The sequence below is a fragment of the Muntiacus reevesi genome, chromosome 22, assembly GCF_963930625.1.
Source record: "Muntiacus reevesi chromosome 22, mMunRee1.1, whole genome shotgun sequence".
Taxonomy (NCBI): Eukaryota; Metazoa; Chordata; class Mammalia; order Artiodactyla; family Cervidae; genus Muntiacus; species Muntiacus reevesi.
Window position 1 is genome coordinate 25,924,610 of NC_089270.1, and position 16,915 is coordinate 25,941,524.

The following is a 16,915-nucleotide window of genomic DNA, read 5'->3' on the forward strand; positions in this document are numbered from 1 at the left end:
GTTTACCCTTCTCTCCTCCAAGGCCTGACTTATGACAGCTCTGCAATTATGATCCCCTGTGGTTTTCTTATGCCCCAGCTGTAACTCTGTAATTCATTCCTTTATCCCAGTTTGATTATATTAATATCTCTGGCTCTTGTTGGGACTCTCACTGATAAATGCTGGACCTTTGAAATAAGAATTTGCAATTCTTTTGGACTTTTTACCTTAGTAAACTATGAGCTCTTCTATGAGAAGGTATGTCTTGTCAATCTTAGTTCTGTTTCTCCCCACCTCCACTGTTTACCACGATTTCCATTCACAGTGGTTGTTCATTGCTTGTTTGAAAATGTTAATTTCTCCTCAGTCACAACCACTTCTTTGACCCTAGCTGGTCCCGAGTGGCTCAGTCACAAATATTCCCCTCTTAGTTATGCCCCTGGCAGGATTACCAAGGCAAGGAGCTAAAGCTTCATTTTTCTCTTCCACCTTCTGGCTGTTCTTAACTCACTGTTTCTTAATCAAGAAGCTAAATGTTCCCACTAAGGCCTTTTCCTGCCCAGTACCCCAAAGGGTACAGATTTCACCTCAATATCAGATGCATGTGACCTCAGAAAAGACCCTAAATCTCTGTCGTAATTTCCAAGATTGCAAAATCAAGATAAAACTAATATCAACTTTATGAGTGGCTGGAAGAATAAAAACAAATGTGATGCTTCATAGAATTTATGTCTTTCTCATGAAATATATCAGTGACTTGAAATAACAAGCATTCTCTCCACCTGCGCTCTACTTTCTTCGACTGTTTTCATGAGGTAAACAGGGCATTAAACATCGAGCACAATCATAATAACAACGGACATTTCCTGAGTACTTACTCCCTGCCAGGAACTATTCTAAGCACTTATATATGTCATTTCATTTAATCTCCACAAGAACCATGTACAATCGAGTCTTCTTTATCTCAATTTTTACAGATGAGGAAAAGCAAGGCACAAAGAGATGAGGCACTTGCTCAAGGCACTTGCTCAAGGTCAGTAACTGGAATTGAAACCCAGGAAGCTCCATCCAAAGTCAGTAAGCTTTAACCCTTAGCTTACCCAGTCTCATTCATTTACATTCCCTGTGACATATGTGAAGACAAATCATACAGATTGGCCAGAGTTAATGAACTATCACAGGGAAATTATTAAGGGACTGAGAGTGAAGTTTGTACTTGTGGAAATTCTTGCGAATTATATTTCAGCTCAGGTGTTGCACTCCAAAATTCAAATTCAGTCCATTGTGTCTGGTTAACTGAATAGCATTCTTAGCATCTCAGTGTGGTCAAGGACACGTGTTCTAGCCAGAGACTCACCTGAACTTAGCGCATGCTCCACTTCTTGCATGATCACTCCAGGGGAGGTGGTGGTGGTCTCCATGTCTATCAGTATACAGGTCACTTTGGGGGGCACAGTTGCTTGGGGCGTGGCCTCTGTGGGCACTGACTCGGCCGAGGCATGTGAAGCAGGTGTGTGGGTAGAGCTGTGCCCTTCCGTGTGGGACTCTGGTGTGGTTGGGGCTCCTGTGGGCTCGGCGCTGGTCTCAGCAGAGCTGTGGCTGGTGCTGACGGAGGCAGATGGAACCTCAGGTGGAGAGGTTGATGGGGGTGAGGGCGATGAGGCTGGCACTTGAGGGGAGGTGAGTGTGGGAGACTCAGCGGGCGGGTGCGATCCTGTAGTGGGCACGCCGGCCTCCGGAGTGCCTGAGCTGTGTTCCTCGGGCGTGGGTGTTAAGTGGACCCCACCGCTTGTTGGGGAAGGGTCTGTGCCCTCCCCGTTGGAGGCGGGGCTGGTGGACTGCTCTTCTCTGGGCTCTGTGGAGATGTTCTTTGTGGGTGGAGATGTGGGGACCAGTGTTGGATCTGGGAGGACCGAGCTGTTGGGCGGGCCACTGGAAGGGGAGGCAGGAGGGCTTTGTGGAGAGCTGGTCCAGATGGCTGTCGGTGGGGTGGTCTCTGCCAGAAGAGAATCAGTGGAGGGGATGGATGCAGACACGCTCAGTAGCCTCAGCCCTGCAGAAGAGCCAGGACAAAAGTGGTTAACGTGTGAAAAAGTGCACGGCAAGGCTGTGTTACAGTATTTTAACAGGTCTTTCTCATTTTACACTGTGCCTCTGTAATTGTGAAGGTGACTTTAAAAATATTTTCATCCCACTAATTGCTCTCTCCTCCCTTGGTGACCATCAGTAGGAACCAGCCTGAAAGCTCAGCAGGAGCAATTAGTGGGTCAGTATGCACAAGTTCAGCCAATACATGGCGTGAACTAGCCTTGTCTCTGCTTGCTTAAAGCCATGCCCTTAAATACTGAGACACTCTGCGGAAGTGACTTTATGAGAATTTGTCTGGACTGTTAAACTGGCTGTTCCACAAGGCCTGCGGGGATGCCCAGCCTATGTGATGGGTTTGGGGAAGTGCAAAGCTGGTGGAGCTCACTGATTGGCTCTTCCTTGCCATGGGTGCTCACTGATTGGCTGCTCCCAGCTTCAGGGTTCTGAGCTCTGCAACCTGGCCCAGGGATGCAAGTGCTATGGGCTTGCCCACTTGGGCAAATAAAGGTGTGAGCACATTTCCTGTGAAAGAAGAAAGGGGGAGGTCCCCAGTTAAAAGCTGAGAAGAGGAAGGAATCTGAAGTTTGGAAATATTTTCTGAGACTAGGACCTGGTTCTCCCAAATTTGAGCTTGGGGTCTTTACCTTCATGTTGTTTTGCCAATTTTTTCATATTTTGTAAAATTTTGGAATTAGTTTCCTTTCTTCTGTCCTCCCTACCTCCATTTATCCCATTCAGTTTCATTCATTCACTCAAGTATTTAATAAATGGCTTCTATGTACTTGTACTATGCTAGACACTGAGTTTATGATTTCACTTTTTATGTAGCACATCTCTTGATTGCCCCACCACACCCCTGACCATTTCCCAACAAGCTTTTCCCCTAGTCATTTCCATCTCAGTGGATGGCAAGGCCTTTTGATTAGTTACTCAGTTAAAAATCCAGATATCATCCTTAATGCATCTCTTTCCCTCACTCCCCCTCCTCCATCCAACCATCAGCAAATCATGATGACCGTACCTTGAAAACAGATCTGAATCCAGTCACTCCTCGTCACCTCCCTTATCATCTCAACATCACCTGAGCCACCGGTCAGTTGTCTAGACAACTGCCACCATCTCTTAATAGGTCTGCGAGCTTCCAGATTTCCTCCTTTCAGCCTACTTTTCACATAGCAGCCAGTGGAATATTTTAAAGTGATAAATCAAACTGATTTAAACTGATCAAAACCCTCCCAAGGTTATGCTTAGAAGAAAATTCAAACCTATTTCCTTATGTCATCATTCCATGTTCTCATCTTTCTAGTTAATCTCTATTCAAATGTTAACCTCCTCCTTAGACGAATCTTCCCAGACAGTCCTAGTCAAAGTCATTCCTATTTCAGCCCCTTGCTTATTTTTTCCAAGGTTTAAAAAAATTTTTTAGTGTTAACATATACATTTAACGTTTTAACCATTTTTGAAGTGTATAGTTCATTGGCCCCAAGTACATTTTCCTTATTGTTCAACAATCACCATCATCCATCTCCAGAACTTTTTCATCTTCCCAAACTGTACCCATGAAAAAATAACTCTCTATTTCCTCCTTTCCCCAGTCCCTGGAAACCACTATTCTACTTTATATCTCTTGAATTTAACTGCTTTAGGTACCTCATATAAATAGAATCATACAATACTTGTCCTTTTGTTTCTGACTTATATCACTTACTAGCAAAATATCATCAAAGTTCACCCATGTTATAGCACGTACCAGAATTTCCTTCCTTCTGAAGGCTAAATAATATCCCATTGAAGACACCACATTTTGTTTATTCATTCATCCAGTGATGGCCACTTGGACTGCTTCCACCTTTTGGTTATTGTGAATACTGCTACTCTGAATATGAGTGTACAAATATCTGTTTGGGACCATGCTTTCAATTGTTTGGGGTCTATGCCCCCAAATGGAATTAGTCATTCCATTTTGATCTATCAGGTCAGTGGTAAAGAATTCACCTGTCAAGCAGAAGACACAGATTCAATCCCTGGGTCAGGAAGATCCTCTGGAGAAGGAAATGGCAACTCACTCCAATATTCTTGCCTGGCAACTCCTATGGATAGAGGAGTCTGGCGTGTTACAGTCCATGGGATTGCAAGAGTTAGACATGAGTTAGTGACTAAATCACCACACATACAAATTTCTATGTTTAATTTTTTTGAGGAACCACCACATCTTTTGCTTTTTTTTTTTCATAAAGTTAATAAAATAAAATGGGCTTCCCTTGTGGTTCAGCTGATAAAGAATCTGCCTGCAAATGCAGGAGACCTGGGTTTGATCCTTGGGTTGGGAAGATCCCCTGGAGAAGGGAAACGCTTCTGACTCCAGTATTCTGGCCTGGAAAATACCATGGACTGTATAGTCCATGGGGTTGCAAAGAATTAATAAATAAAATAGTTTCTCCCTGAAACAACATATTATTTATCTGCCTATTATAGCTCTCTTCTCCCAGAAGGTAAGCTCCATAATGGTGCAGGGATCTGGTCTTACGCACTATTATTTCCTCTAGGCCTAGAGAGTGCCTAGGTCATTGTAACTGCTTAATAAGTACTTGTGGGAAAGGAAAGAAATAAGGGATGAAGGGAGGGAAAAAAAGTAGGGGGGTAAAGGAGGAGAGTGTAAAAATGAACTAACTTAAGAACTTTATTTAAAAAAAATACCCCAACATTTCCCTACTCCTCTCTATACACCAGTGGGTATGGCCACATCCACCATGGCTGCCCAGGGCTAACTCCCTACCTGCTGTTATCTGGAGGTAGGAAGCTTGCTGAAATTGTCAGCCTCTGTCCTTCTACAATGCATACATGGATGCCTAGTGTCTTGTTAGTGCGTGCATGCTCACTCAGTTGTGTCTGACCCTTTGTGACTCCATGGGCTGTAGCCTGCCAGGCTCTTCCATCCATGGAATTTTCCAGGCAAGAATACTGGAGTGGGTTACCATGACCCCTCCAGGGGATCTTCCTCACCCAGGGACTGAACCCTCATGTCTTACGTCTCCTGCATTGGCAGGCGGGTTCTTCACCCCTACACCACCTGGGAAGCGTAATGTCTTGTTAGGCCTGCAACTATTAATTCTCCAAACTCTGAGGTGACTTCCTTGGGGGTAGCATTAGGTAACAGCCAAACATGATCAAGATTCATAAGGAGAAAAAACATGGGCTAGATTTTAGCACAGAGGAAGGAAGAAAAGAGGGATGCAGAGGGATGTAGGTGTTCAGCTGTGTGACGGGCTCAGTACTGATGGAAAGTTGTGCTACAGAATCTAGCCAGAAAACACAGTTTCCTCAATATTTAAGTGAATTGAACACTTTGGTTGTTGTCAAAGTAATTGGTTTTATTTTATTTAAAAGGAGTTGGGGAAGACCATAAACTACAGGAGAGTTACTTTTTTAGTAAACAGGGATACAGACCTCCCAAATTAGTCCACGTTACTGTGGTGGACTCTTGGCAGCTGTGAAGTCTCAACAATTTCAGGATGAATGCAGGTCATGAGGTCTTTGAAACAGGGACAAAGCAATAGTTGGGACAAATATTATGAAAACATTGAATTTTCTTATATGACCTTAGAACTTACTGGCTCTGCATCCTTGTAGCTCCCGTGACTCATTAAAGATTCTGAGGCCAAAAAAAAATGGACAACATTTAACAACTGTTTAGTATCATATAATAGATGTGCAGATGGAAGTAGACAGAGATTTTGTCTGGCAACTAAGTCAGTCTTGGAAATCTGCGACGAATGAGCAATGTCATCTATTATATACAAAGGAGTGCAACTTCATTTAATCATTCAAGCTTTTGTTGAGTAGTTTCTACGTCCCTGACCTCGCCCTCAGAGAATTCCTTATTTAGTAGGACAGAAAGGACACCCAACCCTGTGTAATATGATATGATCAGCACATTATCGAAGTAAAAGCAAGTTGCAATGGGAGACCCAAGAAAAGATGAATAGATTCTGCATGGGGACCGTGGAATGCAAAAATATACAAAGTCATTTTCAAATGACATTTAGAAAAGTCACAGAAGAGATGACATTTGAGTTGGTTCTGAAAGGATGAGAACACATAAGATGCCACTAAAGTCTATGATGATATTCAGGGTGACACCTGCATTGTCATTTCCAGGGGAACTAAAAGCGGTACTGTGGAAATCGTTACAGTGCCTAAAAGGACATGTTCCAGGAATAAGTTTGGTGGCTGGAGACACCCATTTTCTTGTTTAACCCTGACTAGTATACTTTCATACCTCCTGCCCTTCCAGCTTCCAAAGAGGAATGCAGTGGTTGTTCATTTCCCATGACTACCTACTTAGCACTTAATTATGGTCTAGTTCAGATGATTCTCACCCCAACAACAATGCATAGAAACTGCGGGCCAACACTGGTCATCTTCATGTGAACAAGGCATTACAGCCTCTGATTTGCCTAATTTGATGGTACATTCCATATTACTCTGGGTACATGAGGGTGGGTCTTCTTTCAGGTTGAAGATATCCGAAGCTCAGGTGCCATGACTACCCTAGAGAATGTTTGCTGTCCTAGTTGGCTCTGGCTGCCAGAACAAAATGTCATAGATTAAGTGGCTTTTAACAATAGCAATTTACTTCACACAGTTTGGAGGTTGAGAAGTCCAGTTAAGGTGTGGGCCAATTCAGGTTCTGGCAAGAGCGCTGCATCTGAGCTTGTAAGTGGCAACCTTCTAGCTGTGTCTTCACATGGCCCTTCCTCGGTATCTGCTGGGAGGTGTGGAGAAAGCTCTCTGGTGTCTTTTCTTATAAGGACACTAGTCCCACGATGAGGGCTCCACCCTCATCTAATCCTAATTACTTCCCCAAAGCTCCAACTTCAAATGCTATCACATTGGCTTCAACTGAGAATCACTAAGACAGTCTAAGAAAACAACATTTCTGCTTTCTCATATGTAGGACTTTTGTTTTCATAGGAATATCAAATTGATTAAGTCAGACAGCTAGGGAGTATCCCAGGATTTCAAAACTATTTTCAGTGCTAGAGAAGGTCTAGGTGACACATGATTACGACCCCTCATTGGATGAATGAGGGAGCAGACACAGGGAGAGGAAGTGATGTAATTGACCTTACACATCTAAGAGGAGATGTTGGGCAGTGTTGCCTGAAGAAAATCATGTAGAGACAGGCTCAGAATTAGAATCCCCCCCCACCACACTGTGCCTAGTCTTGGAAAGACTTGTAGACTGTGCCTAGTCTTGAAAAGGCCTGTAGAACATACTTCAGCAACTCTCAGTACAGAGTAAGCAAGGAGGAGTCCGGGCTAAAATAAGCCAAGAAGTGAAAATAACGTGCCAACAAGGGCCTATTATACAGCACAGGGATCTATACTCAATATTTTATAATAATCTATATGGGAAAAGAATCTGAAAAAGAATAGATATATGTATAACTGAATCACTTAACTGTATATTTGAAACTATCAGGATATTATAAATCAGCTATACTTCAAAAGAAGTCATTAAAATGAAAAAAAAAAAAAAAAGAAAAAAAACATCCCCCCCCAAATAATGCAGTGGCCCATACATTTTCCCACCCAAAGTAGAGCTACTTTCCTCTGAAGAAAAGAATCAGTTCCAATGTTTCCTTGCAAAAATGGCAGAGTAAATAGAATGAAGACACTGAATCCATTATTCTCTAAATTAGAGGTGACTTTGCCACACATGATGTCCCTGACTAGGCAGTAACAGGCTCAATGCCTGAAATGGAGTGACTCAAGGAAGGAAATCTCTTATACTTGGCTCAAGTGAGAGAGGAGAAGGAAATGGCAACCCACTCCAGGGTTCTTGCCTGGAGAATCCCAGGGACAGGGGAGCCTGGTGGGCTGCCGGCTATGGGGTTGCACAGAGTCAGACACGACTGAAGTGACTTAGCAGCAGCAGCAGCAGCAAGTGAGAGATCCAGGGGTATGATGGCTAGAAGTATGACTTAATCTGAAAGGCTTCCTTGCAAATGTACAAATGGAAGTCCTTCCTGAAGTTTGGTCGAGTTAAAAGTTTTGTGTTGCAAGAACAGCCAAGAGTGCTATTTTCTCAATTTGTCCCACTCTCTTCTTCCCCCTCTGTGCCCACAAAAAAGTTCTCTATGTCTGAGTCTCTAGTCTTGTCCTGCAAATAGGTTCATCAATATCATCTTTCTAGACTCCATACATCTGTGTTACTATACGATATTTGTTGTTCCCTTTCTGACTCACTTCACTCTGCATGGCAGACCACGGTATAGCACAGGGAACTCAGTTCGGTGCCCTGTGATGGCCTGGAGGGGTGGGGTAGGGGATGGGGTGGGAGGGAGGCCCAAATGGAGGGGATATGTGTATACGTATAGCTGATTCAGTTTGTTGTACAACAGAAACTAATACAATATTGTAAAGCAATTATACTCCAATTTAAATAAATAAATAAATTTTAAAAAGAAGAAAAAAAAAAGATTAGCTGGCAGATTGTTGCTCAGAAGAAAAGCAGACTCTTGTTGAATAGATTATGTTTCCATTGGATATTGTCCTTTAATGTGTGAAAACAAACAAAACAAAAAAAACCATGTCTGACTTGAGCTGGGATTTCTGGCGTTGCTAAGGAGGAGAGGTTGGCGGCTGATGGCTGGGACACGTAGGCAAGTCTCCCGGTACTGAGGGGAATTACAAGATGCTCCAGGGTAGAGCGTCTGCATTCCGCGCAGGTGCTCTTGCTTCCTGCCCGCCTGGGTGTCAAGAACATAGGGCGGCAGCATTGGCAGCCGGTGGACAAGGAGTGCCCTGAACTGCGCCTCTTCCTGGGTCTTGTGAGTGGCAAACTGGGCCAGTGCCAAAGTCCCAGGTGGCCTGATTACCTGTGTTGCTCACCTGTTCTCTATCCCCCCACCCCGCCCCCCATAACACGTCCTCTCCTGCCCTTGGCTTGTTAAGTAAGTACCCGAGAAAACATGTGACAAAGTTTTGGCAAATTCGGTGAAATTTGATCAAAACACAGTCAAGCCCTCTCCTGTGCTGCCAAATCAGCCCGAGGGGTGCCTCTGCCCGCGGTCTCGGGGGACCGCGCCAGGCCTGCCTGGCAGAAGTCCCAGCCCTGCTGAAGGTCTGCTTGCTAAGGAACTGCTGACAGTCAAGACCAACTGGACCATGTCACTCCCCTTGCAGGGCTGAGGGGAGGAAAGGAAGCCTGCACAGGAGATAAAACTCCAAGACCCCACTGAGATCTAGAAGGCTCTTTGGGATCCAAGCACAGTCTGCTTCTTCAGTCTTGCTCCCCACCAGACCCGAAAATACATCAGATTTTTCACTGTACTCTATTCCTTCTGCCTAAACAACTCTCCCTCTCATGCCTGCCTGAGATTCTCCTGTTCATCCTGCCAGCGCTAGCTTAAGAGCCTTTGCTGATTCTCCTGCTAAATCCAACCTCCATGCCCCCATCTCCAGCCTCAAGCCCTTACGTGCTCAGAGCATCTTGTATTTTAACGTCACAGCACTGAAATTGTCACGTAACTACATGCTTGCTTACGGGAAGCTTTGTTTAATGCGTGACTCCCTTTAGAATCTAAGATTCACATGGAGCAGGGGCTGTAGTGGATTTACTCCTCACATATCCTCATTATCTGATCCATAATAATTTCAGGTCAACTATAAACATATAAATGAATGATAGAATGAGCTGAGGATACCATGAAGGGCACTGTGCTGACCATTTCACATGCATCCTCCCATTCAATCCTAATATCCATTGTTATCTTGGTTTCACAGATGACAAAACAGAAGATCAGAAAAGTTAAGTGTCTGCCCTAAGGTCATGCAGCTAGAATATGGCACAGCTGGAGCTTGAACCTGAAACTGTCTGGCTCCAGGCTGATCCTATAACCATCCCACTGTACGGTACTGGGAAATGCAAGGATGTCTTTGAAGCCTGGGCCCGAGGTTTGTAAAGGCAAATAAACACCAGTTTTCCTTTATCTCCCCTAATACATTCTCTAGTGTGGGTCACTAGAGAGGGCTTAAAAAAAATTACATGACCACGTGACCCTTTTTCTTCCTCTTTCATCCTGCTGTAGGCTCTCTAATGGCCTCAGGATAAACTGTGAACTCCTCGGCACAGCACACAACACCTTTGATGATCTCCCAACCCCACCCTTGGTGAGCCTTGTGATTCTAGCAGTCTGAATCAGTGTGCATTTCTGAAACATCGACTGTCTTCCTCCTCTCAGCCTTTGAGTCTGTACTTCTTCCCAGCCTGGCTTCCCTCTCTCTTCTCCAGTCCTGAGAACTCTGGAGCTTTACCTCCTCTATGAAGATTCCCCAACTTGAATGAGCCCTTCTCCTCTGTGTGGCTAATCACAGCACACATTATACTGAGTTGTTTCTCCCCATTCTTGTCTCCCACCAGACTGGGAACCCTAATAACAGAGATCACAGCATGCTGTTCATGTTCCTGGCAGAGAAAGTGCTCTATAAATATTCAGTAAAACCCTGGATTTTCTACCTGTTGAAAAATGAAAATGTTCTCTGGCTTATCTGTTGGGCCTTGATAGCAGAAATGCATCTTCCTTTCGATTTGTCTTTAAGCTCCATAAAAACTGCCAGCTCCGAGGAAATTTTGGATGGCTCTCTAAACATAATTTTTGCTTGCTTGTTTTCACTTTGGAAACAGCAGGGATGTCTTCTTTTTGTGCACGATATAGACCAGAGTCACCAGCTTTTGAAACGCTGGCTTGTCAATTAGCTGGCCCAAACACAGGCGGGCCTCACAATCCTGGCACTGAATGGACTAAACTTTAGCAAGTATTTGAGTGAGAAACAGTACAAAAGAATCTTAAAACAATATGTATACTTTAACATATAAGCTAGGTCTTAATGTTGCTTCAGTTCAGTTCAGTTCAGTCGCTCAGTCGTGTCCGACTCTTTTCGACCCCGTGAACCGCAGCACACCAGGCCTCCCTGTCCATCACCAACTCCCGGAGTCTACTCAAACTCATGTCCATTGAGTCAGTGATGCCATCTAACCATCTCATCCTCTTTCATCCCCTTCTCCTCCTGCCCTCAATCTTTCCCAGCATCAGGGTCTTTTCAAATGAGTCAGCTCTTCGCATCAGGTGGCCAAAATATTAGAGTTTCAGCTTCAACATCAGTCCTTAGGTTGAGCAAAGCTACTGTTTGGATTCCTCACACTGACAAAAATTCCTCATGTCATGTTCGGTTGGGCTGCTAAGGGTACCCAACACTCCAGAAGGTTCATCTAACATCTGCAAAACCATTACTAATCAGAGTCTGGTCCAACCATATGGTATTTGAGAGCTCTCATATGTCTAGACAGAATGTATATGCCCCAAAGCCATCAAAATGTGTTTAAGGAGACGCTTATTTGAAGGAGAAGAGCCACATCCTCCTGAGAGTTTCATTGGTGGAAATGAGATCCAGTTCTAGTCCCAAAAGAGGAACAGACCTTCTGTTTTCCAGCCACTGAATCGGAACCCGCAGACATGGAGTATGACTCAGCTTCTCTATTTGGATTCATGCTATCACCAAGCTCCCTATGGGGGCTGTGCATGCTAATTGACAGAATAACATTTGTGAAGAAAGCTGTGCTTTCTCGGGAAGAAAAAAACACAGTACATCATTTTTTAAAAATTTTCTTTTTACCAGGAGCCACAGCTGTCTTTCTTTGTCAGTCAAATGCGCCCCCAAAGTCATTACCTTTAAGTTAGGGGTTGACTGTGGTGGTTGGCCTCAGGAGGAGGCAGTGCTGAGCACAGATGCCAAGAGATACCCGAAATTCTGGAGGAGCCATATTGGGGTGTCTCAGGGTGGCGCGCTGGAGAGAGAGATGATGTGGGGGGGCGAGTGCCTTCTCTTCGGTTGCTTTGTGGTTAAGGTGGGTACGGGGTGGGTAGCGGGATGGGAGAGGAAGATGACTTGATGCCTCCTTCAGGTCGTGGGGGATCTTCTGAACAACAGTGTTGCCTTCTGCAGCGGGTCTAGTCCCAACACGTGTGGAGCTCAGGACAAGCGTGCTCACAGAGGCCCACACAGAGAACGCGTCCCTGTTACAGACTGAGACGTCTTGTCTGTGGCCCAGTCTGTGCTCCACCCAGACCCCCTTCTGTGGGGGATCCCTCTGGTGACCGGACACTGGGGGACCAAGGGTGTGCTGGGGCAGCGCCGGCCAAAGCTGGACCTGGGCTCAACTGAACCGAGGATGGAGACTGACCCGACTCGTTTCTCAGGCAGGCTTGGTGGGCAGGCCTCGGTCCTCCAGGCCTTGGTTTTCTGAAGGGATTTTCAGCCATTTCTAAGGCAGAGGGGAGGGAGGGAGTGTGCAGGGAGCATCTTGAGTGATGCATGGTGATTGCCTTTAAACAAAGACAGCCCCTCCTCTGGTGACCCATAGCTGTGAGTCCCTCCTCCCCGTGCCCACTGCGAGCCACACCTGTGATCCAGGGGCCCAGTCCAGCTCCCCATCACTCTCCTGTTTGCTCAGTAGGTTACTGAAATTTCCAAAAAAATTTCTCACGTGAAATTGAAAAGGAAAAAAAAAAAGTCTTTGTGTTCAGGTGTCACAAAATGCAGTGGTTTCTCGTCTGGTCAAAGGTCACACCCTTTCCTTTGCCTCCCCCCACCCCCACCTCCGCCCCCTAGGTCCAAATCACAATCAAGTCATTTCTCATACCCTGCAGCCACTAGGAAGTAGCAGAACTTAAAGTCTGTAGTATCGGTCTGCTTTGATTCTGAACTGCTTCCTTCAGAGGACCTTTAGGAGGCTAGGAATTACCCAAAGAGTTGGGGTCATCCTGGTGCTTTCTCAGCCGGAATGTGCTTGACCCCTTCTCCCCAACACTTTGTCTCCAGCTCAGTGGGTGCCCCATCCATGCCTTCTTGGAAATCTGCCCTCGACAGGACAGTCCTGGTTAGTGGGGGGGATTCCAGGTTGACGCACACAGGCTTTCTGCCTGGCGAACCTGTAGGCAACCTGACTACTCACAGGGTAATACCCATGACATGCATTCCCATTTGTCTCACCACCAAAGCCGACCACTGACCACCTAGGAGTCAGGCAAGAGGGCAGCGACGGCTCCAGTGCAGATGCATCTCCCAGACTGGGAATATGACTCACAGCAGGTTTCCTGGGCTGTGGGAGCTTTCTCAGAGAAGACGGTTGACCCATGATATTGGTGGGCCTCCTTTCTCTTCCTGCCAACATTTTCTTCTAAGGGTTTTCAACAAAGATGCCAGTCTCCACAAATGGTTATGATTCCTAGTTTCTTTAAAAAAAAAATTTCATGTCCTCTTAAAATATTGAATAGAAATATAACTTACGTATAATAAAATGCATGCATCTTAAGTGCATAATTAGTGAATTTTTACACACACACATATATATACCTGCATAAGCGCCACTAAAATCAAGATACAGAAGCTTTCCAGCACCCCGGAAAGTTCCCTCATACTTTCTCACAGACATAATCCTCTGAAGAAAACGTGTTCTGACTTTCATCACTAGGGATTAGCTTTCCCTGTTTTTGAACTTCACATCAATGGAGGCATTCGCTGTGTCTTCTTTCCTGTCTGGATTCTTTCACTCACTAGGAGACTCTCTCATGTTGCTGTGTTTTAACAACTCATCATTTCTTATCGCTGATAGCATTCAATTGCATGAATATATCACAGTTTAGTACCAAATTATGGTGACTCAGTGGTGATGAACCCGCCTGCCAATGCAGGAGATCCAGGTTTGATCCCTGGATCAGGAAGATTCCCTGGAGAAGGGAATGGCTATACACTCCAGTATTCTTGCCTGGAAAACTCCATGGACAGAGGAGCCTGGCAGTCTATAGTCCACGGGGTTGCAGAGAGTCGGACATGACTGAGCGACTCGGCACAGTACGGCGTAGCACAGTAGCACCGCGATTCATTAATCCATTTTACCAGTGGTGCACAGGCGGGCTATTTCCAGTTCAGTTCAGTTCAGTTCAGTTCAGTCGCTCAGTCATGTCTGTCTCTTTGCGACCTCATGAGTCGCAGCATGCGAGGCCTCCCTGTCCATCACCAACTCCTGGAGTTTACTCAAACTCATGCCCATCGAGTCAGTGATGCCATCCAGCCATCTCATCCTCTGTCGTCCCCTTCTCCTCCTGCCCCCAATCCCTCCCAGCATCAGGGTCTTTTCCAACGAGTCAACTCTTCACATGGGGTGGCCAAATTATTGGAGTTTCAGCTTCAGCATCAGTCCTTCCAATGAACACCCAGGACTGATCTCCTCTAGGATGAACTGGTTGGATCTCTTTGAAATCTGAGGGACTCTCAAGAGTCTTCTCCAACACCACAGTCCAAAAGCATCAATTTTTCAGCAGTCAGCTTTCTTCATCATTTAGAGTTATTATAAATGAAGATGCTTGCTTCATAGCTTCTTAGTTAACATTTCTCTAATGCTTATTAAAAGGCATTAATACTGTAATACTTTTCAAGTATTACGTCATTTAATCCTTGCAATAAACCTAGTATAATTATTATTACCCCCATTTGACAAGTGACAAAACTGAGGCAGAAGGAGGTTATATAACTTCCCAGTATATAGAACTGGAAAGTAGAACTAGGATTCAAACCCCAGACAGTATTCTATCTCAATAACCTGTCTTCTTAACCATCTAGTTAATAGCTAGACCACTTATTTGCTGCATGACCTTGAGCAAGCCTGTTAATTACTATCTCCTCATTTGCCAACTTGGGATAATAACAGTACCTCCATTCATAGAGTTATTGTAATATAAAAGCTTCCTTGGTGGCTCAAATGGTAAAGAAATTGCCTGCAATGCAGGAGACCAGCGTTCGATCCCTGGGTCTGGAAGATCCCCTGGAGAAGGGGATCACCTCATTTGCCACATTGGGATAATACCAGTACTTCCATTCACAGAGTTATTGTGAGGGTTAAATAAATAATCTATATAAGGCAGACACTGTTGATTGACTAACCCAATAGTCATTTCCAATCCCCTTCTGCTAGCCTCCCAACTGAAACTATGAAAGCTAAATGCTCCCTTCCTGGCCTCCTTTGTACCCAGAGGTATCTATGTGTCCCAGTTCCATAAAATGAGGTTGATAAGATGAAGGCTAAGGGACTTCTGGAGAAATTTCACTTCCTCATAAAAAGAATATGTAAGAAAGAGAAATTCTCTTGGTGCCTACTTGTCCCTCCCACTTCTTCCCTTTAATGTAGACGTGATGTCTGGCACAGTGGCAACCATCCTGTGAAGCCAAGGATGAAAGTCAACCCATGGGGAAGATGGAAGTGAAAGACAGAAAGAAACTTTCTCCTTGATGGTACTATTGATCTTGCCATGACAGGACTAGAATGTCAAACGTCAGACTTCCTATTAAATAAACAACACATGCCTTTGGGGATTAAGGTATTGTTCAGATTTTCTATCATTAGCAGTATAGATGACAGACCCTGTAAAATGCTTATCACAATGCCAGGCACAAAGTAAGAGCTCAATAAATACTAGGCTATTATGTGGATCTGTTTAAGTGGAACCTGGGTCCAAATGCCTTCACCTTCTTTAATCTGCTAATGATTTTCAATAGGCATCTTTAAAGAGACACTATTCCTCCTCCTGGCATCAGCTATGAGCCTCAGGAATGGAATACTCCTGACATTTTGCAACAGAGCAACTGGACCTGTCAGTGTTCCTGGAGGTTTTCTCTAATGCCTATGAAAGCTGAGCTGCCTCAAAAACCCACAGAACATATCAGAAAAAAGAAACAACAAAACAACCATAGCTAAATGTGATTTGTATTTTTCCACCTTATTAAAAAAAAAGTTCAGAAAGTTTGTGGGACAGTTTTCAGCATGCCTTTTTTTTTTTTCAAATTGGAGGATAATTAGTTTATAATGTGTTAGTTTCTGTTGTACAACAATGTGTATCAGCTATATTCTTGCGCCTCCCTCCCAGCCTCCTCATCCTTTCCCTCTAGGTCATCACAGAGCACTGGGCTGAGCACCTGGTGCTACATAGCAGCTTCTCACTATGTATCTATTTTACACATGGCCACTCTCTCAAATGGGCCCACCCTCTCCTTCCCCCACTGGGTCAGTAAGTCTGTTCTCTATGCCTGGGTCTCTGTTCCTGCCCTGCAAATAGGTTCATGAGTACATTTTTCTAGATTCCATATATATAGTTAATATATGATTCTTGTTTTTCTCTTTCTGACTTACTGCACTCTGTATGACCGACTCTAGGTTCATCCACCTCACTGCAAGTGACCCAATTTCATTCCTTTTTATGGCTGAGTAATATTCCATGGTGTGTATGTACCACAACTTCTTTATTCATTAATGGTTGATGGACATCTTGGTTGCTTCCATGACCTGGCTATTGTAAACAGTGCTTCAATGAACATTGGGTACATGTGTGTTTTTGAATTATGGTTTTCTCAAGTATATGCCCAGTAGTGGGATTGCTGGATCATATGCTAGTTTTATTCATAGTTTCTTAAGGAATCTCCATACTATTCTCCATAGTGGCTGATTCAATTTACATTCCCATCAACAGTACAAGAACACAGTCTTGATAAGAACACACGTGAGGCTAGGTGACTGCAGCAGGCTGAGGAAGTAGAACAAAGACCCCTCAACAACAATCAGGGACCCTGGACTTGTTATTGCTATGCAAGCTGGCCTCCTTTGGTCAGAGCCATGAGATACAAGTTAGACACACTCAGTACAATGGCAACCTACTCTTGATTTTAAATTTTCAGCATCACTTAGCAATTTATTTTTTAAAAATTCAGTTAGACTTTTCTTTGCCATATG

At 44.4% G+C, this 16,915-nt stretch overlaps 1 protein-coding gene across 1 annotated transcript in view; it reads right to left on the reverse strand.

Annotated features, from left to right (window-relative positions):
* Window positions 1-16,915, reverse strand: part of PARM1 (prostate androgen-regulated mucin-like protein 1) — a 125,997-nt gene that overhangs the window by 43,857 nt on the left and 65,225 nt on the right. Inside the window, exon 2 of the mRNA XM_065914402.1 lies at window positions 1,337-2,032. Within this exon, the coding sequence (XP_065770474.1) occupies window positions 1,337-2,032 (696 nt within the window). The remainder of the gene's footprint in view (window positions 1-1,336; window positions 2,033-16,915) is intronic.